Source organism: Salmo trutta, chromosome 26, assembly GCF_901001165.1.
Source record: "Salmo trutta chromosome 26, fSalTru1.1, whole genome shotgun sequence".
Lineage (NCBI taxonomy): Eukaryota > Metazoa > Chordata > Actinopteri > Salmoniformes > Salmonidae > Salmo > Salmo trutta.
The window spans coordinates 16,224,496-16,242,295 of NC_042982.1; the positions used below are offsets into that span (position 1 = coordinate 16,224,496).

General features: G+C 43.8%; 1 protein-coding gene across 1 annotated transcript in view; it reads right to left on the reverse strand.

Annotated features, from left to right (window-relative positions):
* Positions 1–17,800, reverse strand: part of LOC115163264 (pleckstrin homology-like domain family B member 1) — an 89,109-nt gene that overhangs the window by 57,738 nt on the left and 13,571 nt on the right. Inside the window, exon 5 of the mRNA XM_029714990.1 lies at positions 10,398–10,523. Coding sequence (XP_029570850.1) covers positions 10,398–10,523 — 126 coding nt within the window. The remainder of the gene's footprint in view (positions 1–10,397; positions 10,524–17,800) is intronic.

Sequence of the window (17,800 nt, forward strand, 5' to 3'; positions counted from 1 at the left end):
GTGGTGCGTGCATATCTATTCACCCCTTTGCTATGAAGTCCCTAAATAACATCTGGTGCAACCAATTACCTTCAGAAGTCACATAATTAGTTAAATAAAGTCCACCTGTGTGCAATCTAAGTGTCACATGATCTCAGTATATATACACCTGTTCTAAAAGGCCCCAGAGTCTGCAACACCACGAAGCAAGGGGCACCACCAAGCAAGCGGTACTATGAAGACCAAGGAGCTCTCCAAACAGGTCAGGGACAAAGTTGTGGAGAAGTACAGCTCAGGGTTGGGTTATAAAAAAATATCAGAAACTTTGAACATCCCACAGAGCATCATTAAATCCATTATTTAAAAAATGGAAAGAATAGGGAACCACAACAAACCTGCCAAGAGAGGGCCAACCCACCAAAACTCACAGACTAGGCAAGGAGGGCATTAATCAGAGAAGCAACAAAGAAACCAAAGATAACACGGAAGGAGCTGCAAAGCTCCACAGCGTAGATTGGAGTATCTGTCCATAGGACCACTTTAAGCAGTACACTCCACAGAGCTGGGCTTTACGGAAGAGTGGCCAGGAAAAAAGCCATTGCTTAAAGAAAAAAAAGCAAACATTTGGTGTTTGCCAAAAGGCATGTGGGAGACTCACAAATCATATGGAAGAAGGTACTCTGGTCAGATGAGACTAAAATGTAGCTTTTTGGCCATCAAGGAAAACAGTGCAAACCCAACACCTCTCATCACCCGAGAACATCATCCCCACAGTGGAGTATCCCAGAGGGATAGCATGGTGGTGCATTATGGTGGCAGCATGACATGTAGAATACAGTTTTGTTGTGAATTGCCATGAAAAAAAATACAGAACAGTCTCAACAGCCAATTATTGCAGAATATCCAAGGATATGCAGTAACGACAACCACCAGTATTTCATTTACATTTACATTTAACATTTAAGTCATTTAGCAGACGCTCTTATCCAGAGCGACTTACAAATTGGTGCATTCACCTATAATATCCAGTAGAACAACCACTTTACAATAGTGCATCTAAATCTTTTAAAGGGGGGGGGGGGTTAGAAGGATTACTTTATCCTATCCCAGGTATTCCTTAAAGAGGTGGGGTTTCAGGTGTCTCCGGAAGGTGGTGATTGACTCCGCTGTCCTGGCATCGTGAGGGAGCTTGTTCCACCATTGGGGTGCCAGACCAGCGAACAGTTTTGACTGGGCTGAGCGGGAACTGTGCTTCCTCAGAGGTAGGGAGGCGAGCAGGCCAGAGGTGGATGAACGCAGTGCCCTTGTTTGGGTGTAGGGCCTGATCAGAGCCTGAAGGTACGGAGGTGCCGTTCCCCTCACAGCTCCGTAGGCAAGCACCATGGTCTTGTAGCGGATGCGAGCTTCAACTGGAAGCCAGTGGAGAGAGCGGAGGAGCGGGGTGACGTGAGAGAACTTGGGAAGGTTGAACACCAGACGGGCTGCGGCGTTCTGGATGAGTTGTAGGGGTTTGATGGCACAGGCAGGGAGCCCAGCCAACAGCGAGTTGCAGTAATCCAGACGGGAGATGACAAGTGCCTGGATTAGGACCTGCGCCGCTTCCTGTGTGAGGCAGGGTCGTACTCTGCGAATGTTGTAGAGCATGAACCTACAGGATCGGGTCACCGCCTTGATGTTAGTGGAGAACGACAGGGTGTTGTCCAGGATCACGCCAAGGTTCTTAGCACTCTGGGAGGAGGACACAAGGGAGTTGTCAACCGTGATGGCGAGATCATGGAACGGGCAGTCCTTCCCCGGGAGGAAGAGCAGCTCCGTCTTGCCGAGGTTCAGCTTGAGGTGGTGATCCGTCATCCACACTGATATGTCTGCCAGACATGCAGAGATGCGATTCGCCACCTTGTTGTCAGAAGGGGGAAAGGAGAAGATTAATTGTGTGTCGTCTGCATAGCAATGATAGGAGAGACCATGTGAGGATATGACAGAGCCAAGTGACTTGGTGTATAGCGAGAATAGGAGAGGGCCTAGAACAGAGCCCTGGGGGACACCAGTGGTGAGAGCACGTGGTGCGGAGACAGATTCTCGCCACGCCACCTGGTAGGAGCGACCTGTCAGGTAGGACGCAATCCAAGAGTGGGCCGCGCCGGAGATGCCCAGCTCGGAGAGGGTGGAGAGGAGGATCTGATGGTTCACAGTATCAAAGGCAGCAGATAGGTCTAGAAGGATGAGAGCAGAGGAGAGAGAGTTAGCTTTAGCAGTGCGGAGAGCCTCCGTGACACAGAGAAGAGCAGTCTCAGTTGAATGCCCAGTCTTGAAACCTGACTGATTAGGATCAAGAAGGTCGTTCTGAGAGAGATAGCAGGAGAGCTGGCCAAGGACGGCACGTTCAAGAGTTTTGGAGAGAAAAGAAAGAAGGGATACTGGTCTGTAGTTGTTGACATCGGAGGGATCGAGTGTAGGTTTTTTCAGAAGGGGTGCAACTCTCGCTCTCTTGAAGACGGAAGGGATGTAGCCAGCGGTCAAGGATGAGTTGATGAGCGAGGTGAGGTAGGGGAGAAGGTCTCCGGAAATGGTCTGGAGAAGAGAGGAGGGGATAGGGTCAAGTGGGCAGGTTGTTGGGCGGCCGGCCGTTACAAGACACCAGATTACATCTGGAGAGAGAGGGGAGAAAGAGGTCAAAGCACAGGGTAGGGCAGTGTGAGCAGGACCAGCGGTGTCGCTTGACTTAGCAAACGAGGATCGGATGTCGTCAACCTTCTTTTCAAAATGGTTGACGAAGTCATCCGCAGTGAGGGAGGAGGGGGGGGAGGGGGAGGAGGATTCAGGAGGGAGGAGAAGGTAGCAAAAAGCTTCCTAGGGTTAGAGGCAGATGCTTGGAATTTAGAGTGGTAGAAAGTGGCTTTAGCAGCAGAGACAGAAGAGGAAAATGTAGAGAGGAGGGAGTGAAAGGATGCCAGGTCCGCAGGGAGGCGAATTTTCCTCCATTTCCGCTCGGCTGCCCGGAGCCCTTTTCTGTGAGCAGGAGGGGAGGACCGAGCCGGCCTGGAGGATAGGGGACAGAGAAAATCAAAGGATGCAGAGAGGGAGGAGAGGAGGGTTGAGGAGGCAGAATCAGGAGATAGGTTGGAGAAGGTTTGAGCAGAGGGAAGAGATGATAGGATGGAAGAGGAGAGAGTAGCGGGAGAGAGAGAGCGAAGGTTGGGACGGCGCAATACCATCCGAGTAGGGGCAGAGTGAGAAGTTTTTGATGAGAGCGAGAGGGAAGGATACAAGGTAGTGGTCGGAGACTTGGAGGGGAGTTGCAATGAGATTAGTGGAAGAACAGCATCTAGTAAAGATGAGGTCAAGCGTATTGCCTGCCTTGTGAGTAGGGGGGAAGGTGAGAGGGTGAGGTCAAAAGAGGAGAGGAGTGGAAAGAAGGAGGCAGAGAGGAATGAGTCGAAGGTAGACGTGGGGAGGTTAAAGTCACCCAGAACTGTGAGAGGTGAGCCATCCTCAGGAAAGGAACTTATCAAGGCGTCAAGCTCATTGATGAACTCTCCAAGGGAACCTGGAGGGCGATAAATGATGAGGATGTTAAGCTTGAAAGGGCTGGTAACTGTGACAGCATGGAATTCAAATGAGGAGATAGACAGATGGGTCAGGGGAGAAAGAGAGAATGTCCACTTGGGAGAGATGAGGATTCCAGTGCCACCACCCCGCTGGCTCGATGCTCTAGGGGTATGCGAGAACACGTGGGCAGACGAGGAGAGAGCAGTAGGAGTAGCAGTGTTATCTGTGGTGATCCATGTTTCCGTCAGCGCCAGGAAGTCTAGGGACTGGAGGGTAGCATAGGCTGAGATGAACTCAGCCTTGTTGGCCGCAGACCGGCAGTTCCAGAGGCTGCCGGAGACCTGGAACTCCACGTGGGTCGTGCGCGCTGGGACCACCAGGTTAGAGTGGCAGCGGCCACGCGGTGAGGAGCGTTTGTATGGCCTGTGCAGAGGGGAGAGAACAGGGATAGACAGACACATAGTTGACAAGCTACAGAAGAGGCTACGCTAATGCAAAGGAGATTGGAATGACAAGTGGACTACACGTCTCGAATGTTCAGAAAGTTAAGCTTACGTTGCAAAAAATCTTATTGACTAAAATGACAAATGATACAGTACTGCTGGCTGGTGGAGTAGGCTAGCTAGCAGTGGCTGCGTTGTTGACTTTGTTTGAACGTGTAGCTGGCTAGGTGTAGCTGGCTAGGTGACCTCGATAGTTTCAGTACTACACCTTGTCATGATACAAAAGCAACTTTGTAGCTAGCTAACATAACACTAATCAAGACGTTCCTTTGTAATGTATTTAGTTTCTACAGTGTTACTCGTCGGTAATAGTTGGCTGGGTTTGGAAAAATGGCGTCGCGGGGGACGGCAATAGCTGGCTAGCTAACCTCGGTAATTACTAAACTACACAATTATCAAGCTATGACAAAGACAACTATGTAGCTAGCTAGCCAACACTGCACTAGTCAAATCGTTCCGTTGTAAAGTATTAGTATCTACAGCGCTGCTAGTCGGTAACGGTTGGCTAGCTGTTGGCTAGCTAGCTAGCAGTGGGTTAATGATGACTAGGTGTGTTGACTACGTCTGGCGTCGCGGCTGGCTAGTTACTAATAATTACTCTAAACTACACAATTATCTTAGATGCAAAGACAGCAAAGACAACTATGTAGCTGGCTCACTAACACTACACTAATCAAGTCGTTCCGTTGTAAAGTATTAGTGTCTACAGCGCTGCTAGTCGGTAACGGTTGGCTAGCTAGCTAGCAGTGGGTTAATGAAGACTAGGTGTGTTGACTAAGTCTGGCGTCGCGTCGCGGCTGGCTAGTTACTAATAATTACTCTAAACTACACAATTATCTTAGATGCAAAGACAGCAAAGACAACTATGTAGCTGGCTCACTAACACTACACTAATCAAGTCGTTCCGTTGTAAAGTATTAGTGTCTACAGCGCTGCTAGTCGGTAACGGTTGGCTAGCTAGCTAGCAGTGGGTTAATGAAGACTAGGTGTGTTGACTAAGTCTGGCGTCGCGTCGCGGCTGGCTAGTTACTAATAATTACTCTAAACTACACAATTATGTTAGATGCAAAGACAACTATGTAGCTGGCTCACTAACACTACACTAGTCAAGTCGTTCCGTTGTAATGTAATAGATTCTACAGTGCTGCTAGTCGGTGGAAGTTGGCTGGTTGGCTAGCTAGCAGTGTTGACTAGCTAGCTAGCAGTGATGACTACGTTAGGAGGACGAAGATAGCTAACTTCGATAATTACTCTAAGCTACACGATTATCTTTGATACAAAGACGGCTATGTAGCTAGCTAAGAAAAAATTGCTCAGATCAAACAAATCAAACCGTTGTAATGTAGTGAAGTGTAATATTACCTGTGGAGTGAAGCGTAGTGCGACTGCTCGCTCCAAACCGGAAGTACATCCACTTCAGTACTCCATTTCAGTTCTCAAATCATAGCACAATTTTCTCACACAACTTGTTTCAATCCAATTACATTAGATGATGTTTTTCCCTCTGGGATATTGTGTGGTAGCATGGTGGTGGCAGCATCACGCTATGGGGATGTTTTTCCATCGGCAGGGACAGGGAAACTGGTCAGAATTGAAGGAATGATGGTTGGTGCTAAATACAGGGAAATTCTTGAAGGAAACCTGTTTGTCTTCCAGAGATTTGAGACTGGGACGGAGGTTCACCCTCCAGCAGGACAATGACCCTAAGCATACTGCTAAAGCAACACTCGAGTGGTTTAGGGGGAAACATTTAAATGTCTTGGAATGGCCTAGTCAACGACCAGACCTCAATCCAATTGAGAATCTGTGGTATAACTTAAAGATTGCTGTACACCAGTGGAACCCATCTAACTTGAAGGAGCTGGAGCAGTTTTGCCTTGAAGAATGGGCAAAAAAATCAGTGGCTAGATGTGCCAAGCTTATAAAGTCATACCATAAGAGACTTGCAGCTGTAATTACTAATTTGTTTATTAATAACTTTTCATATACAAAACTGTGCACTCTCCTCAAACAAAAGCATGGTATTCTTTCACAGTAATACAGCTGAAGTCGGAAGTTTACATACACTTAGGTTGGAGTCATTAAAACTCATTTTTCAATTACTACACAAAATTCTTGTTAACAAACTATAGTTTTGGCAAGTTGGTTAGGACATCTACTTTGTACATTACACAATACATTTTTCCAACAATTGTTTACAGACAGATTATTTCACTTATAATTCACTGTTTCACAATTCCAGTGGGTCAGAAGTTTACATACATTAAGTCGACTGTGCCTTCAAAAAAGAAAATTCTAGAAAACGATGTCATAACTTTAGAAGCTTCTGATAGGCTAATTGACATCATTTGAGTTTGAAGGTAGGCCTTGAAATACATCCACAGGTATGTGGATGTATTTCAAGGCCTACCTTCAAACTCAGTGCCTCTTTGCTTGACATCATGGGAAAATCAAAAGAAATCAGCCAAGACCTCAGAAGAAAAATTGTAGACCTCCACAACTCTGGTTCATCCTTGGGAGCAATTTCTAAACGCCTGAAGGCACCACGCTCATCTTTACAAACAATAGTACGCAAGTATAAACACCATGGGACCACGCAGCCATCATACCGCTCAGGAAGGAGACTCGTTCTGTCTCCTAGAGATGAACATACATTGGTGCGAAAAGTGCAAATCAATCCCAGAACAACAGCAAAGGACCTTGTGAAGATGCTGGAGGAAACAGGTACAAAAGTATCTATATCCACAGTCAAACGAGTTCTATATCGACATAATCTGAAAGGCCGCTCAGCAAGGAAGAAGCCACTGCTCCAAAACCACCATAAAAAAGCCAGACTACGGTTTGCAACTGCACATGGGGACTAATATTGTACTTTTTGGAGAAATGTCCTCTGGTCTGATGAAACAAAAATAGAACTGTTTGGCCATAATGACCATCGTTAGGTTTGGAGGAAAAAGTGTGAGGCTTGCAAGCTGAAGAACACCATCCCAACCGTGAAGCATGGGGGTGGCAGCATCATGTTGTGGGGGTGCTTTGTTGCAGGAGGGACTGGTGCACTCCACAAAATAGATGGCATCATGAGGATGCAAAATTAAGTGGATATATTGAAGCAACATCTCAAGGCATCAGTCAGGAAGTTAAAGCTTAGTCGTAAATGGGTCTTCCAAATGGACAATGACCCCAAGCATACTTCCAAAGTTGTGGCAAAATGGTTTAAGGACAACAAAGTCAAGGTATCGGAGTGGCCATCACAACGCCCTGACCTCAATTCCATAGAACATTTGTGGGCAGAACTGAAAAAGCGTGTGCGAGGAAGGAGGCCTACAAACCTGACACAGTTACACCAGCTCTGTCAGGAGGAATGGGCCAAAATTCACCCAACTTATTGTGGGAAGGCTACCTGAAACGTTAGATGCAAGTTAAACAATTTAAAGGCAATTCTATCAAATACTAATTGAGTGCATGTAAACTTCTGACCCACAGTGATTGTGATGAAAGCAATAAAAGCTGAAATAAATCATTCTCTCTACTATTATTCTGACATTTCACATTCTTAAAATAAAGTGGTGATCCTAACCCACCTAAGACAGGGATTTTTTACTCAGATTAAATGTCAGGAATTGTGAAAAACTGTGTTTAAATGTATTTCGCTAAGGTGTATGAAAACATACGACTTCAACTGTAGCTACTGTAAACTGGACAGTGCAGTTAGATTAACAAGAATGCCCTGGGAAATATTATTGTTACTTACAATCTCACGCTAATCGCATTAGCCTATGTTAGCTCAACCGTCCAGCAGGAGACCCACCAATCCTGAAGAAGTTTTAACCAGCATGGCTACCACAGCATTCTGCAGCGATACTTGATCCCATCTGGTTTGCGCTTAGTGGGACTATTATTTGTTCTTCAACAGGACAATGACCCAACACACCTCCAGGCTGTGTAAGGGCTATTTGACCAAGAAGGAGAGTGATGGAGTGCTGCATCAGATGACATGGCCTCCACAATCACCAGACCTCAACCCAATTGAGATGGTTTTGGATGAGTTGGACCTCAGAGTGAAGGAAAAGCAGCCAACAAGTGCTTAGCATATGTGGAAACTCCTTAAAGACTGTTGGAAAGCATTCCAGGTGAAGCTGGTTAAGAGAATGCCAAGCGTGTGCAAAGCTGTCATCAAGGCAAACGGTGGCTACTTAGAAAAATCTAAAATCTAAAATACATTTTGATTTGTTTAACACTTTTTTGGTTACTACATGATTCCGTATGTGTTATTTCATAGTTTTGATGTCTTCATTATTATTCTACAATGTAGAAAATAGTACAAATAAAGAAAAACCTTTTGACTGATACTGTATATCTTTTTTTTCATTGCAGGACATGAAAGACGGTAAAAACACCAGGAAATCAGCTCCAAGAGATTTTAATTTAAGAAATATGTTCCCAGGTATTCCCACACATAATAGAGAGATGTGATCGTATGCAAATGTAAGCAAGGTTTAAATGATGCCGTTTTAGTCAAACATTATACTGCATTGGTTTTGACTTCTTGCGGTCAATTTGCATTCTGCAAATTATTTGTAATTGTGTTCCGGCCCCCCGACCATCCGCTCAAGAACAAATCGGCCCGAGTCTGAATCTAGTTGATGATTACTTTATCGTGTTGTTCTTATTTTTATATCTAGTGTGTTTTTGTTCTACCTTGTTATTTTTAGTATTACAATGTTATTGATTACTGCATGGTTGGCATTAGAGCTAGCAAGAAAGGCATTTCACTGTACTTGTGAATGTGACATTAACATTGAAACTAGTGTGAAATCATACTGTCATTCATACTTCATTTAATAATATGCCTAGGCTAAATAGTATTGAGTCTTCTAGGTTATCTACAATGTGATATATTTCCTTGCCTATTGTAATTTATACTCCATAGACAATAAACAGAGGGATTTTGACTACATCAAAAAACAGTTGTAGAATGTGTCAGCTAAATCAGACTTTCTAGGCAGAGCCCAACCATTTGAAATGATGGAATATTAAGATTGAAGCCAGGAGATCATTAAGATAAAAGAGGGCATTTAAATCCCCTCTGTTAACCTAAAATACACAGGGAAAGGGTGCGGTGCAGGAAAGGTTGAGGAAACACACAGGAAGTGGAAGATGGAAGAATAGGGTGGAGGTTTAAAAATAGAAACAGTAAAAGATACCCCTCAACTTAAAATAAGCAGTGCTTAGCCAACAAAGCTTGCCTGGCTGGCATACGAATGAGTCTGGTAGGAAATGTGTCAGAGCTGCTCACTGAGCGTGGCTGAACTACTGTATATGCCTACTGCAATGTACTGTTGGTGACTGGGTTGTTACCAAGCAAGCACTAGAAATGTCTTAGAAATCATACTCATAAATCAAATCTATCAACCTTAATGTGACACACAATAAATCCACAGTTTAAGTACTTCAAGGGTAAGAACAGAGACTCTCTACCGACCACACCAAGGAATACACATCTAAGGAGAAATTAAGCCCTTTAAACAACAGTGAAAAGCATTCATTACCAAACCAGGAAGATCCTAACACCCAATATGTATATGCGCTATACTTATCACTGGTGGCACGTCGGCAACGCGCAACAAAATAAGGAAATAACAAGATGCTGGGACAGATCCCCTAGATCCCCTAAAGGTGGCCAAGAAGGGGAAACACACTCCACTGTGCCTGCGAGGAGAGGACAGGGCAGGACTAGGCAGCTGAACACTTCTGCCTAGAGACCCAGAGAGGAATGAGATGCTCATAAAACATGCATGGTGTGAAACCAGGGCCAGCAGGCCTAGGCAGCCAGGGTTCTGTTGCACCCTGTCTCCACCCAGGCCAGAAATGGAAAGGCAATAAGGGGCCTTCTGTGGCGTGTGGAACTCAGCACCTGTAAGGGAGCTGCTTCTTTTGCCACTAACAATCTGAGCCATTCATCTGTGTGGCGACACAGAAACAAGGACCTTGGGTGCAGGAAGCGTAGCCCTGTTAATTCAGTGTCTTTTCATTTGACGGGGTATTCAAAATGCATTTATAATACCTTGCTTTTAACCCTTTGCTTACCTTTAGAAATACCCCAGTAGTTTATATTCAGTGTGTGTCATTGTACTCCAACGTAGGTTGCCATAAACTGACATCGGCCATGTATTCTGAATATTATGCTAGCGTTGTATTTGAGAGGGTTCAAGTGAAGTGCTCTCAAAATGTATCTTGTAACATCCAGAGGGACATCAACATTTGATTTTCTGCAACTTTTTCTGCATGATTAGTTCATACAACGGTAGGCCTATACCTTGAGTGTGTCATGACAGCACTGTATTACCTGTGACAGCACTGTATTACCTGAGTGAATTCTGTAGTTCCCACCAGAGCACCTGCTTCCCTCTGGCATCATGCTCTTCATCCTGAACGCCTCCTCTGGGTGGTTGAAGCGGAAAAAAGCTGACTGGCCAAAACACAGCATACAACCTGTAAAAGAAAACATGGGGCGGTTGAGAAAGCAGCATTTGTAAGGGAGGTGTTTCAGTGTACCATGCTCGCGTGAAGAGTAACCTTGCCTAAGACCTAAACACTTGCATTAACTCCCCAAGGCCAGGCTTGTCACATTGATATAAATCATCTGTATCTTCAGTTCATTGGCTTTAGCTTCAACTGATGCTGCCTCTGTAAAATGAGTGAAATACATCTATTAAGTCTGGACAGTGTTAATGGATATATACTTTATCTTTTCATCGTCAGTTATTACAAGTCACTGGGGTTTGGCAGCTTGATAAGGTGGTTAGGGGTTATGAAAAGGCAGGCATAGCCTGTAACTCACTTCTATGTAAGCAGTGAGCATTGCCTTGTGAGTGAACAGACCATAGATTTAGTTTTATCTCTATGGAAAAGACTCCCTATGATTGTAGTGCCTATTCTGATCGACTTACAGCCTTATTTGAAAAATCAAAAACATGTCAAACGTTCTTATTCAGTCCTGTATGCTACTAACTAAAAGCAATCAGGAGAAAGCAACGATTGCTACTGTACTGTCCAAATACAGTCCCATTATACAGTGAATAGCTGAAAATCGATTTTAAATTGAGGTAAATAGGGGGTGGTCTGTTAACTGATACCTGTCATCAGCAACCAGATAACCTGGGGGTAAAAAGGCTTTCATGGAAACTTTTCAATCAGAGCACCATCACTGTACAGTGGGTGCGATCCAGATTCACCCTGTTCCCTTTACAGTGCACTACTTTTGACCAGGGCCCATAGGGCATTGTTCAGAAGTAGTGCACTATGTAGGGAATAGGATTTCATTTGGGACACATGCAGTGTGTACAATGCAGCCAGATGCCTTTTTATTCCATGGAAGTAGGGAAGAATAGTTGATTACTTCACAGGCCCTGACAGGACAGCCAGTGATTAGGACACAAACACAGGCACAGCTGAATTACCGTGGTAACTATCACATCAGTGTAGGGAGACGAGATGACGTCAATGCAGCAGAGCAGAAGATAACATTTTTTGTGTGTAGACAGTGAAAACTTGGTGAAAACATTAGCTTTAATTGTTCGACTAAAGGGAAATTCGAAAAAAGTTACAGACGCATTTCAATTATATATAAATGTTTATTTCCACATTTGATAATAAAGTATATGAAACAAACATCTCTGGGGTGGCAAGAGGGGAAGCTAACATAAAAACAAGTGTCATAAAACAAGGTGATGGTAGTGCTGAGACGGATTACATTTTATAACAGTATTATTTAAGATTTTAGTGGAGAGCGCCACATCAGCTGAATATCTGTCTGTACACGCTCTCTGTTCTTCTTCAGCAGATAGAGATTGTGCATTTTGGCAGGCCGATTTGTGGCAAAACTCAATCATGCCCAGTGTCAGACCCACCCTTCAAATGACATAGCCCCGGGGCTACAGCCATCACACACCGTAAGCCAACTCAACCTCACAACTTATTGGCTATTCAGAGAGCACACACACACTGTACAGGCCTGATCCAACGTATTAATAGCATGCATAAAACTATGTTGCACACCATTCCATCATGGTCATATAATAGCAGGAAAACATGTCAAAATGCAAAGTGAGGATGAAAAATGCACTGTTATATGTGTGATTGTAATTACTTGTATCTGACACCACAAATGTTCCATAGGGAAAAATAAAGACTTTAAAAGCATGTAGTCTGTGCAGAATGCAGATATGAACTGTGAATGTAGAACTGTATGCGTCACCCACAGCAGTAAAATACTGTCAGGCTAACATGGCCTTGTTTACTTGTTTACTGTACAGCTGTACAACTCAGCTCTATTGGAACACAGGCAGTGGACGAATAAGCAGTATGCCTGGTGGGCTGATGTTAGCAGAAGAAGACTGAAGCTCTTTCTAAAGCTCTTTCTCTTTTCCCCTCAGGGAGTCTGATCCAAAGATCTCGGCAGCTGTAGGACCCCGTGTGCCTCTGTCTGGGGCTTCCGGTGAGAGTTAACTAGAAGTGCCTGCTGCACCAGACACCACCCACACACGGACATACATTCAAATCAAATCAAATTGTGTTGGTAAACAACAGGTAAAATGCTTATTTACGGGCCCTTCCCAACAACGCAGAGATAAAAAAAGAGAAATGATCGAAAAAGAATAACACAAGGAATAAATACACAATGAGTAATGATACACACACACACATTACATACACACGTATGCAGGCAAGTGTGCACACACACACACATCCCCAGGGCAGAGGGGCCGCAGAGCCTCATCCTGCTGCCTGCTACATCTACAGCTGAGCGGTGACACGACAGACCATCAAGGATCAGACAGGCAGGTTGAGTCAGCAAACCACACAAAGAGCTGCTCGCTCACACCATTTCCAAACTACAGCACCCTGTGTGTGTGTGTGTGTGTGTGTGTGTGTGTGTGTGTGTGTGTGCTCATAAGCCCATAACCAGGAGTGGACAACAGAGTGAGACAACACACTGGACAAGCACAGGCATCAAACTGGGTCTGAGTCAATGACATGACAAGTTTAAGAATTTTCAATCTCTCTCAACTAACTTTTGACTGGCTAGCTAGTACGAACCTTGAAGTATGGCTCATAAGATGAATGCATTTTTTATATTTTTTCTTTCCTCAGGTGCAGAGGCAGGAGAGCAAAACCAAACATCCAGCCTTGGACTGGTGGTTGATCAATATCAACGCAAGGAAAATATGGTGAAATTACCATATGATTAGTTGTGTGAGTTACTGCACGGACAACATTAAAAATGGATGACAAAATAATTCTGAAGATCTTCCTTTAATACAACAGCTGCATAGTTGGCTAGTCAGTAGCCACTGATAGTGACAGGACCGAGTCATTCTCTGTGAACCACATCATTGCCAATGAGGACTCATCAATGCAGCCATTAGAGACCTACTTATATTGATGGATCCCTTGGCATAGGGAAACACTAAACAACAGTATGTGACTATAGATTATGCTGAGATGTGAGGCATTTATTTATGTCCTGAAATGGTAGTATAGCTCAGCCGTGCATCATGTAAACTGTACCTGGTGACAGTGGCAGAGCCAGAAATCTATTTTTGGAAAGCAGCTAATTTCCTGCAATTTTACACATTTTGCCATGGGGCAAAGATTCAAATGTACAGTTTTATAGCTAATCTCATGCCATTCTACACATTTTGCCATGAGGCTGAGAGAAAATGTTGCTGTTTTAAAGCTAACTTCTTACAATTCTACACATTTTGCCATGGGACAGAGAGGAAAATGTGCAGCTTTATAGCTTCTCGTGCTATTCTACACATTTTGCCAAATGTAGCATTTTTAAAGCGTATTAAAGATAAAATATGGGTGTGTTGACTTTTTTAGCTCAATCTAATTGGGTGGTCCTGGCTCCCCAATGGGTTGGCCTGGGCCCACTTAGGCCCACCCGTGCCTTCACCCGGGGATATTCCCTGACTGGAATCATAAATTAGATCCAGCATGCAGGTCTAATCAGAATACGGGACACGTAGAATAGCAATCTTTGATTACAGTGCCTCGTTTTCATTTTGAACTATCTTTCATAATAACAAAAAGTAATTGAGCGAGTCAATACCATTAGCAAGGTCCCCAGGCAATCACTGTGCTGGAATTCAATAAATCTAGCAGTCGTTTGTTGCAGCTATAGCTAATGTACGGAGGACTAGATAAATGGAGAATTTGCTTACAGAAATAAAAATGGATTGATGGTGGTAACACATTGAGAATGAATATCATGAATCATTTGTTGTTGGTTTGGCGGTACAACAGATCAACATACTAAGAAGCGTCCACGTTTGCTGTTTGCTTCTTGTCATCAGACTTACCTGGATGTGAACATTTGTCTGGAGACTGGAGGCTTCCATACCTACTCTCTTCATTCACAACTTGTCTGTATAAGAGTAGGGCCCAGAGTATTTCCAGACCATGTAACCTGACCAGGGAAAACTCAGGGCACTAAGTTATAAGCAGTCTACTAAGACCTGAGTATACATTGTTGATATGATAACGAACTGTGTGGATGTTGCTAATATTTTGGCATCACGACACTGAAGTGTGAGAGGCCTCAAATTTTGGGGTGAACTAAAAATTCTCCCATACGTAAAAAAAAACCTCAGGGTGTGAGCTCCTCACTGCAGCACCTTCCTTCACCTCCATGCCCTCTTCATGCTGTCCCACCGTGCCTCTGTCTAGGGGTTCCTTCTCAGCTTTTCTCTACTGAGACAGCGTTGTTGGGCATATGACAGTCCGCTGTCTTTTAACCAGACCACAATTATGCCAAATCAGACTACAGAGATACCTAACCCAACTCCCTAGGTGGTCCGTGGAGACCTCCACTAGAGCACTTGTAGGGATCACATTCCCATTGGACCTTCCCGAGTCAATCACCTTTGGTTAATCATAGGAGAGGACAGAGTATAGGCAGCGACGGCACTAAACCAGTGACAGGGTTGTAGAATAGATCCTTGGGTTCTCCACTCCAGGGGTGGACTGGCTATCTGGTATTTCTGGCAAATGCCAGATGGGCTGGTCACTTTTTAGACCAGTCACCCTGTCTAACATTGTTTTTTTGTGCAAAATTATCATTATCTGGCAAAAAAATTGCTGGTGTCAGGGCCTCGAGGAACAAATGGGCCAGTGTGGGGTCCTCAAGGAATATAATGGGCCGGTGTGTTAGAAATTCCAGGGCCAATTTTTGGTCCCAGTCCACCACTGCTCCACTCATCACTCCATATGCTCTCAGCTCTCCCCAGATTTGAAGTGAAGAACCTTTTTTATCAGAGACAAGGATCTCAGGGATTCCAATAAGAGCTGGGATTAAGAATAATATTTCATAACTCTGTTCAGTAGAAGGCTGAGCTTTAAAAAAACTGATCTCTGTACATCACCACGAGAGAGAGCGCAAGGTTTAATCAAGTGTTTGCTAAAACAAACTGACAGTAAAATATGACACGTCGCCATTTTTTAAATTAAAATTCATAACGTCATTTGGGAGGACATGCTTCAGTGGTAAATGAAAAAACCTTCACAGAAGAAAATTAATTGGAGCTGTTGGAAGAGAACGGGGGTGGCGGCTGCGCAGCCAAGATCTTCACAGTTAATCAGCGAGATTGATTCTCTCAACGTTGCGAGGCAGAGTTCTCCTTTAACACTCCAATATTGGCAGAACTCATGGGTTCTCATCACAGTGAGTGCACTTTGGGAATGGCTCCAATGTACATCTTTCATATCGCGTATGGGGTTTTCTCTGCAAGTTACCATATTCATGTTATTCAATTACAACAAAAAAGTGTACCATGTAGCCTACTCAAGTAGAGGACTTGATTGAGAGAAGTCAACGGGTTAATTGACATTACTATATTTTCAATCATCTAAACAGAAAATCACAGATGAGGTTGTTTGAGATGGGTGTGGATGTCTTTACTTCAAGGTAACTTTGACACAACTAGAAGTGACACCAAAGAGCACAGACCATTATTCCCTGAAAACTCTTTGAAACTGGCAGGGATTCAAATCTCCTCAAGAGAAATTCTTTCATGAAAACCTGGTAGATGAAAGAAACCATAGGAGAAGGTTGGGTTGGTATACCTGAGGGATACTACATTGGTTTATATCACTGTAGTGTAAAATAAATTGAGACCATATTCCCTGGAGTTAAACCCTTGCCAAGCAACAATATGAAAGCATTTTCATATCATCATTTCAATTTAGTATAGTTAGCCAAAAAGATCTTCATTATTAAGCCTTGGAAAGTAAGCCATTGGGACCACTGAAATAAGATCTAGGAAACTGGGTTGAGAGCAAATACTTGGAATTGTGATAACGTGAGGGCATGTATGAAGAATAGAGATCAACTGAGTTTCAGTTGGCTTCAACAAAGAAAGAGTCCCCCTGACCCTCCATCTGTGACTAAACAGAACTATTATCTCCAGTTCAGATAAACTTTTCATTACTTTAAAATGAATCGATAAATAAACTTCTAGAAGTAAGACCAAATATATTTCCATTCCTTTACTACTAGTTAACTATCATTTAAGCTCCCAGCGTTTGACAATTTCACATTTAACTGCGTCATCATAAAACACAGAAGTCCAGACACTAAACCTAGAGTGTCAGATATCTCTAAAGCAGAGGACACACTGGACAAAGGGATGCCAAAAAGTAAGCAAGACAGTTGCCATGGCATTGTTGTGTTTTACTGCTTAAGGAAAGGCCAGACACTTTCAAGCTCACCAGTTAACCACTCAAAGCTTTAGCCAATGCAGAGGCCATAAAGTGCAGCCACACATACCAAGAGATAGAGAGGAGATACACAGGGAAGCAGTGGAAGTTCTCGTATGACCATTCTATTTTCACCAACATAACGAAGTTAGAATATCCAACATAACTGAGTTGGTATATCAATACATGTCATAACTATGATGTCTGCCTACTTTCTAAAGTGGGTATAGGTATCCTATACAGCAATACCCAATGAGACATTTTAAGCTTGTGATGAATAAAAAGAATGATGGTGACAGTCAAGTATTTTGGTAAGATACAATCCACTTAATTTGAGACAGTCAACCCCTTACAGTATATAATGTGGCATTTGACACCATTGATACTGATTTCAGGTTCCCTCTTCATATACTTTCAGAATTGAGAAATCTATTACATAACATTTATTCCAGATACAATATCCTGAAACTATTTGCCATCTCCTGTGAGTGGCATAATGAGGTGTCAGGGGGTCTAGTAACAGATGTGGACTGTTCACACTCCCTCCCTCACCTCCTTTTGCCAGAACAACATAAGACAATAAATACACCTGCTGGTCAAGTCAGTGAAACAGATGGCCATGGGTTATTTCTCTATCCATGCTCTGTGGATGTGGCCTCACAAACAGAGGAGTCCAGGTTCAACCAAGCATGAGCAGCAGGATATGTGGCTCACCGAGCTGTAAACAAGGAGTGAATTTTAGGGCAGCCTGATGCTTGTTTGCAGAGGTGGTGCACCTCCTGTCTCTTTATGCATGCAATGGGGGTCAATGCAATGTATCAGAAATGACAGATTTTGGAGGGGGGGAGTTTTGAGTGGGCTTGCTAATATGAGAATAGATTGCGTCTAGATTCTAGAGAGGGTTAACAGCATGCTTAGGTCTCATGGACCAGGAATAGAAATGTAACAGTATACAGGCCCCTGGTGACCATGCCAAAATGAAACGAGATCACTGCCCTGTCATAGTG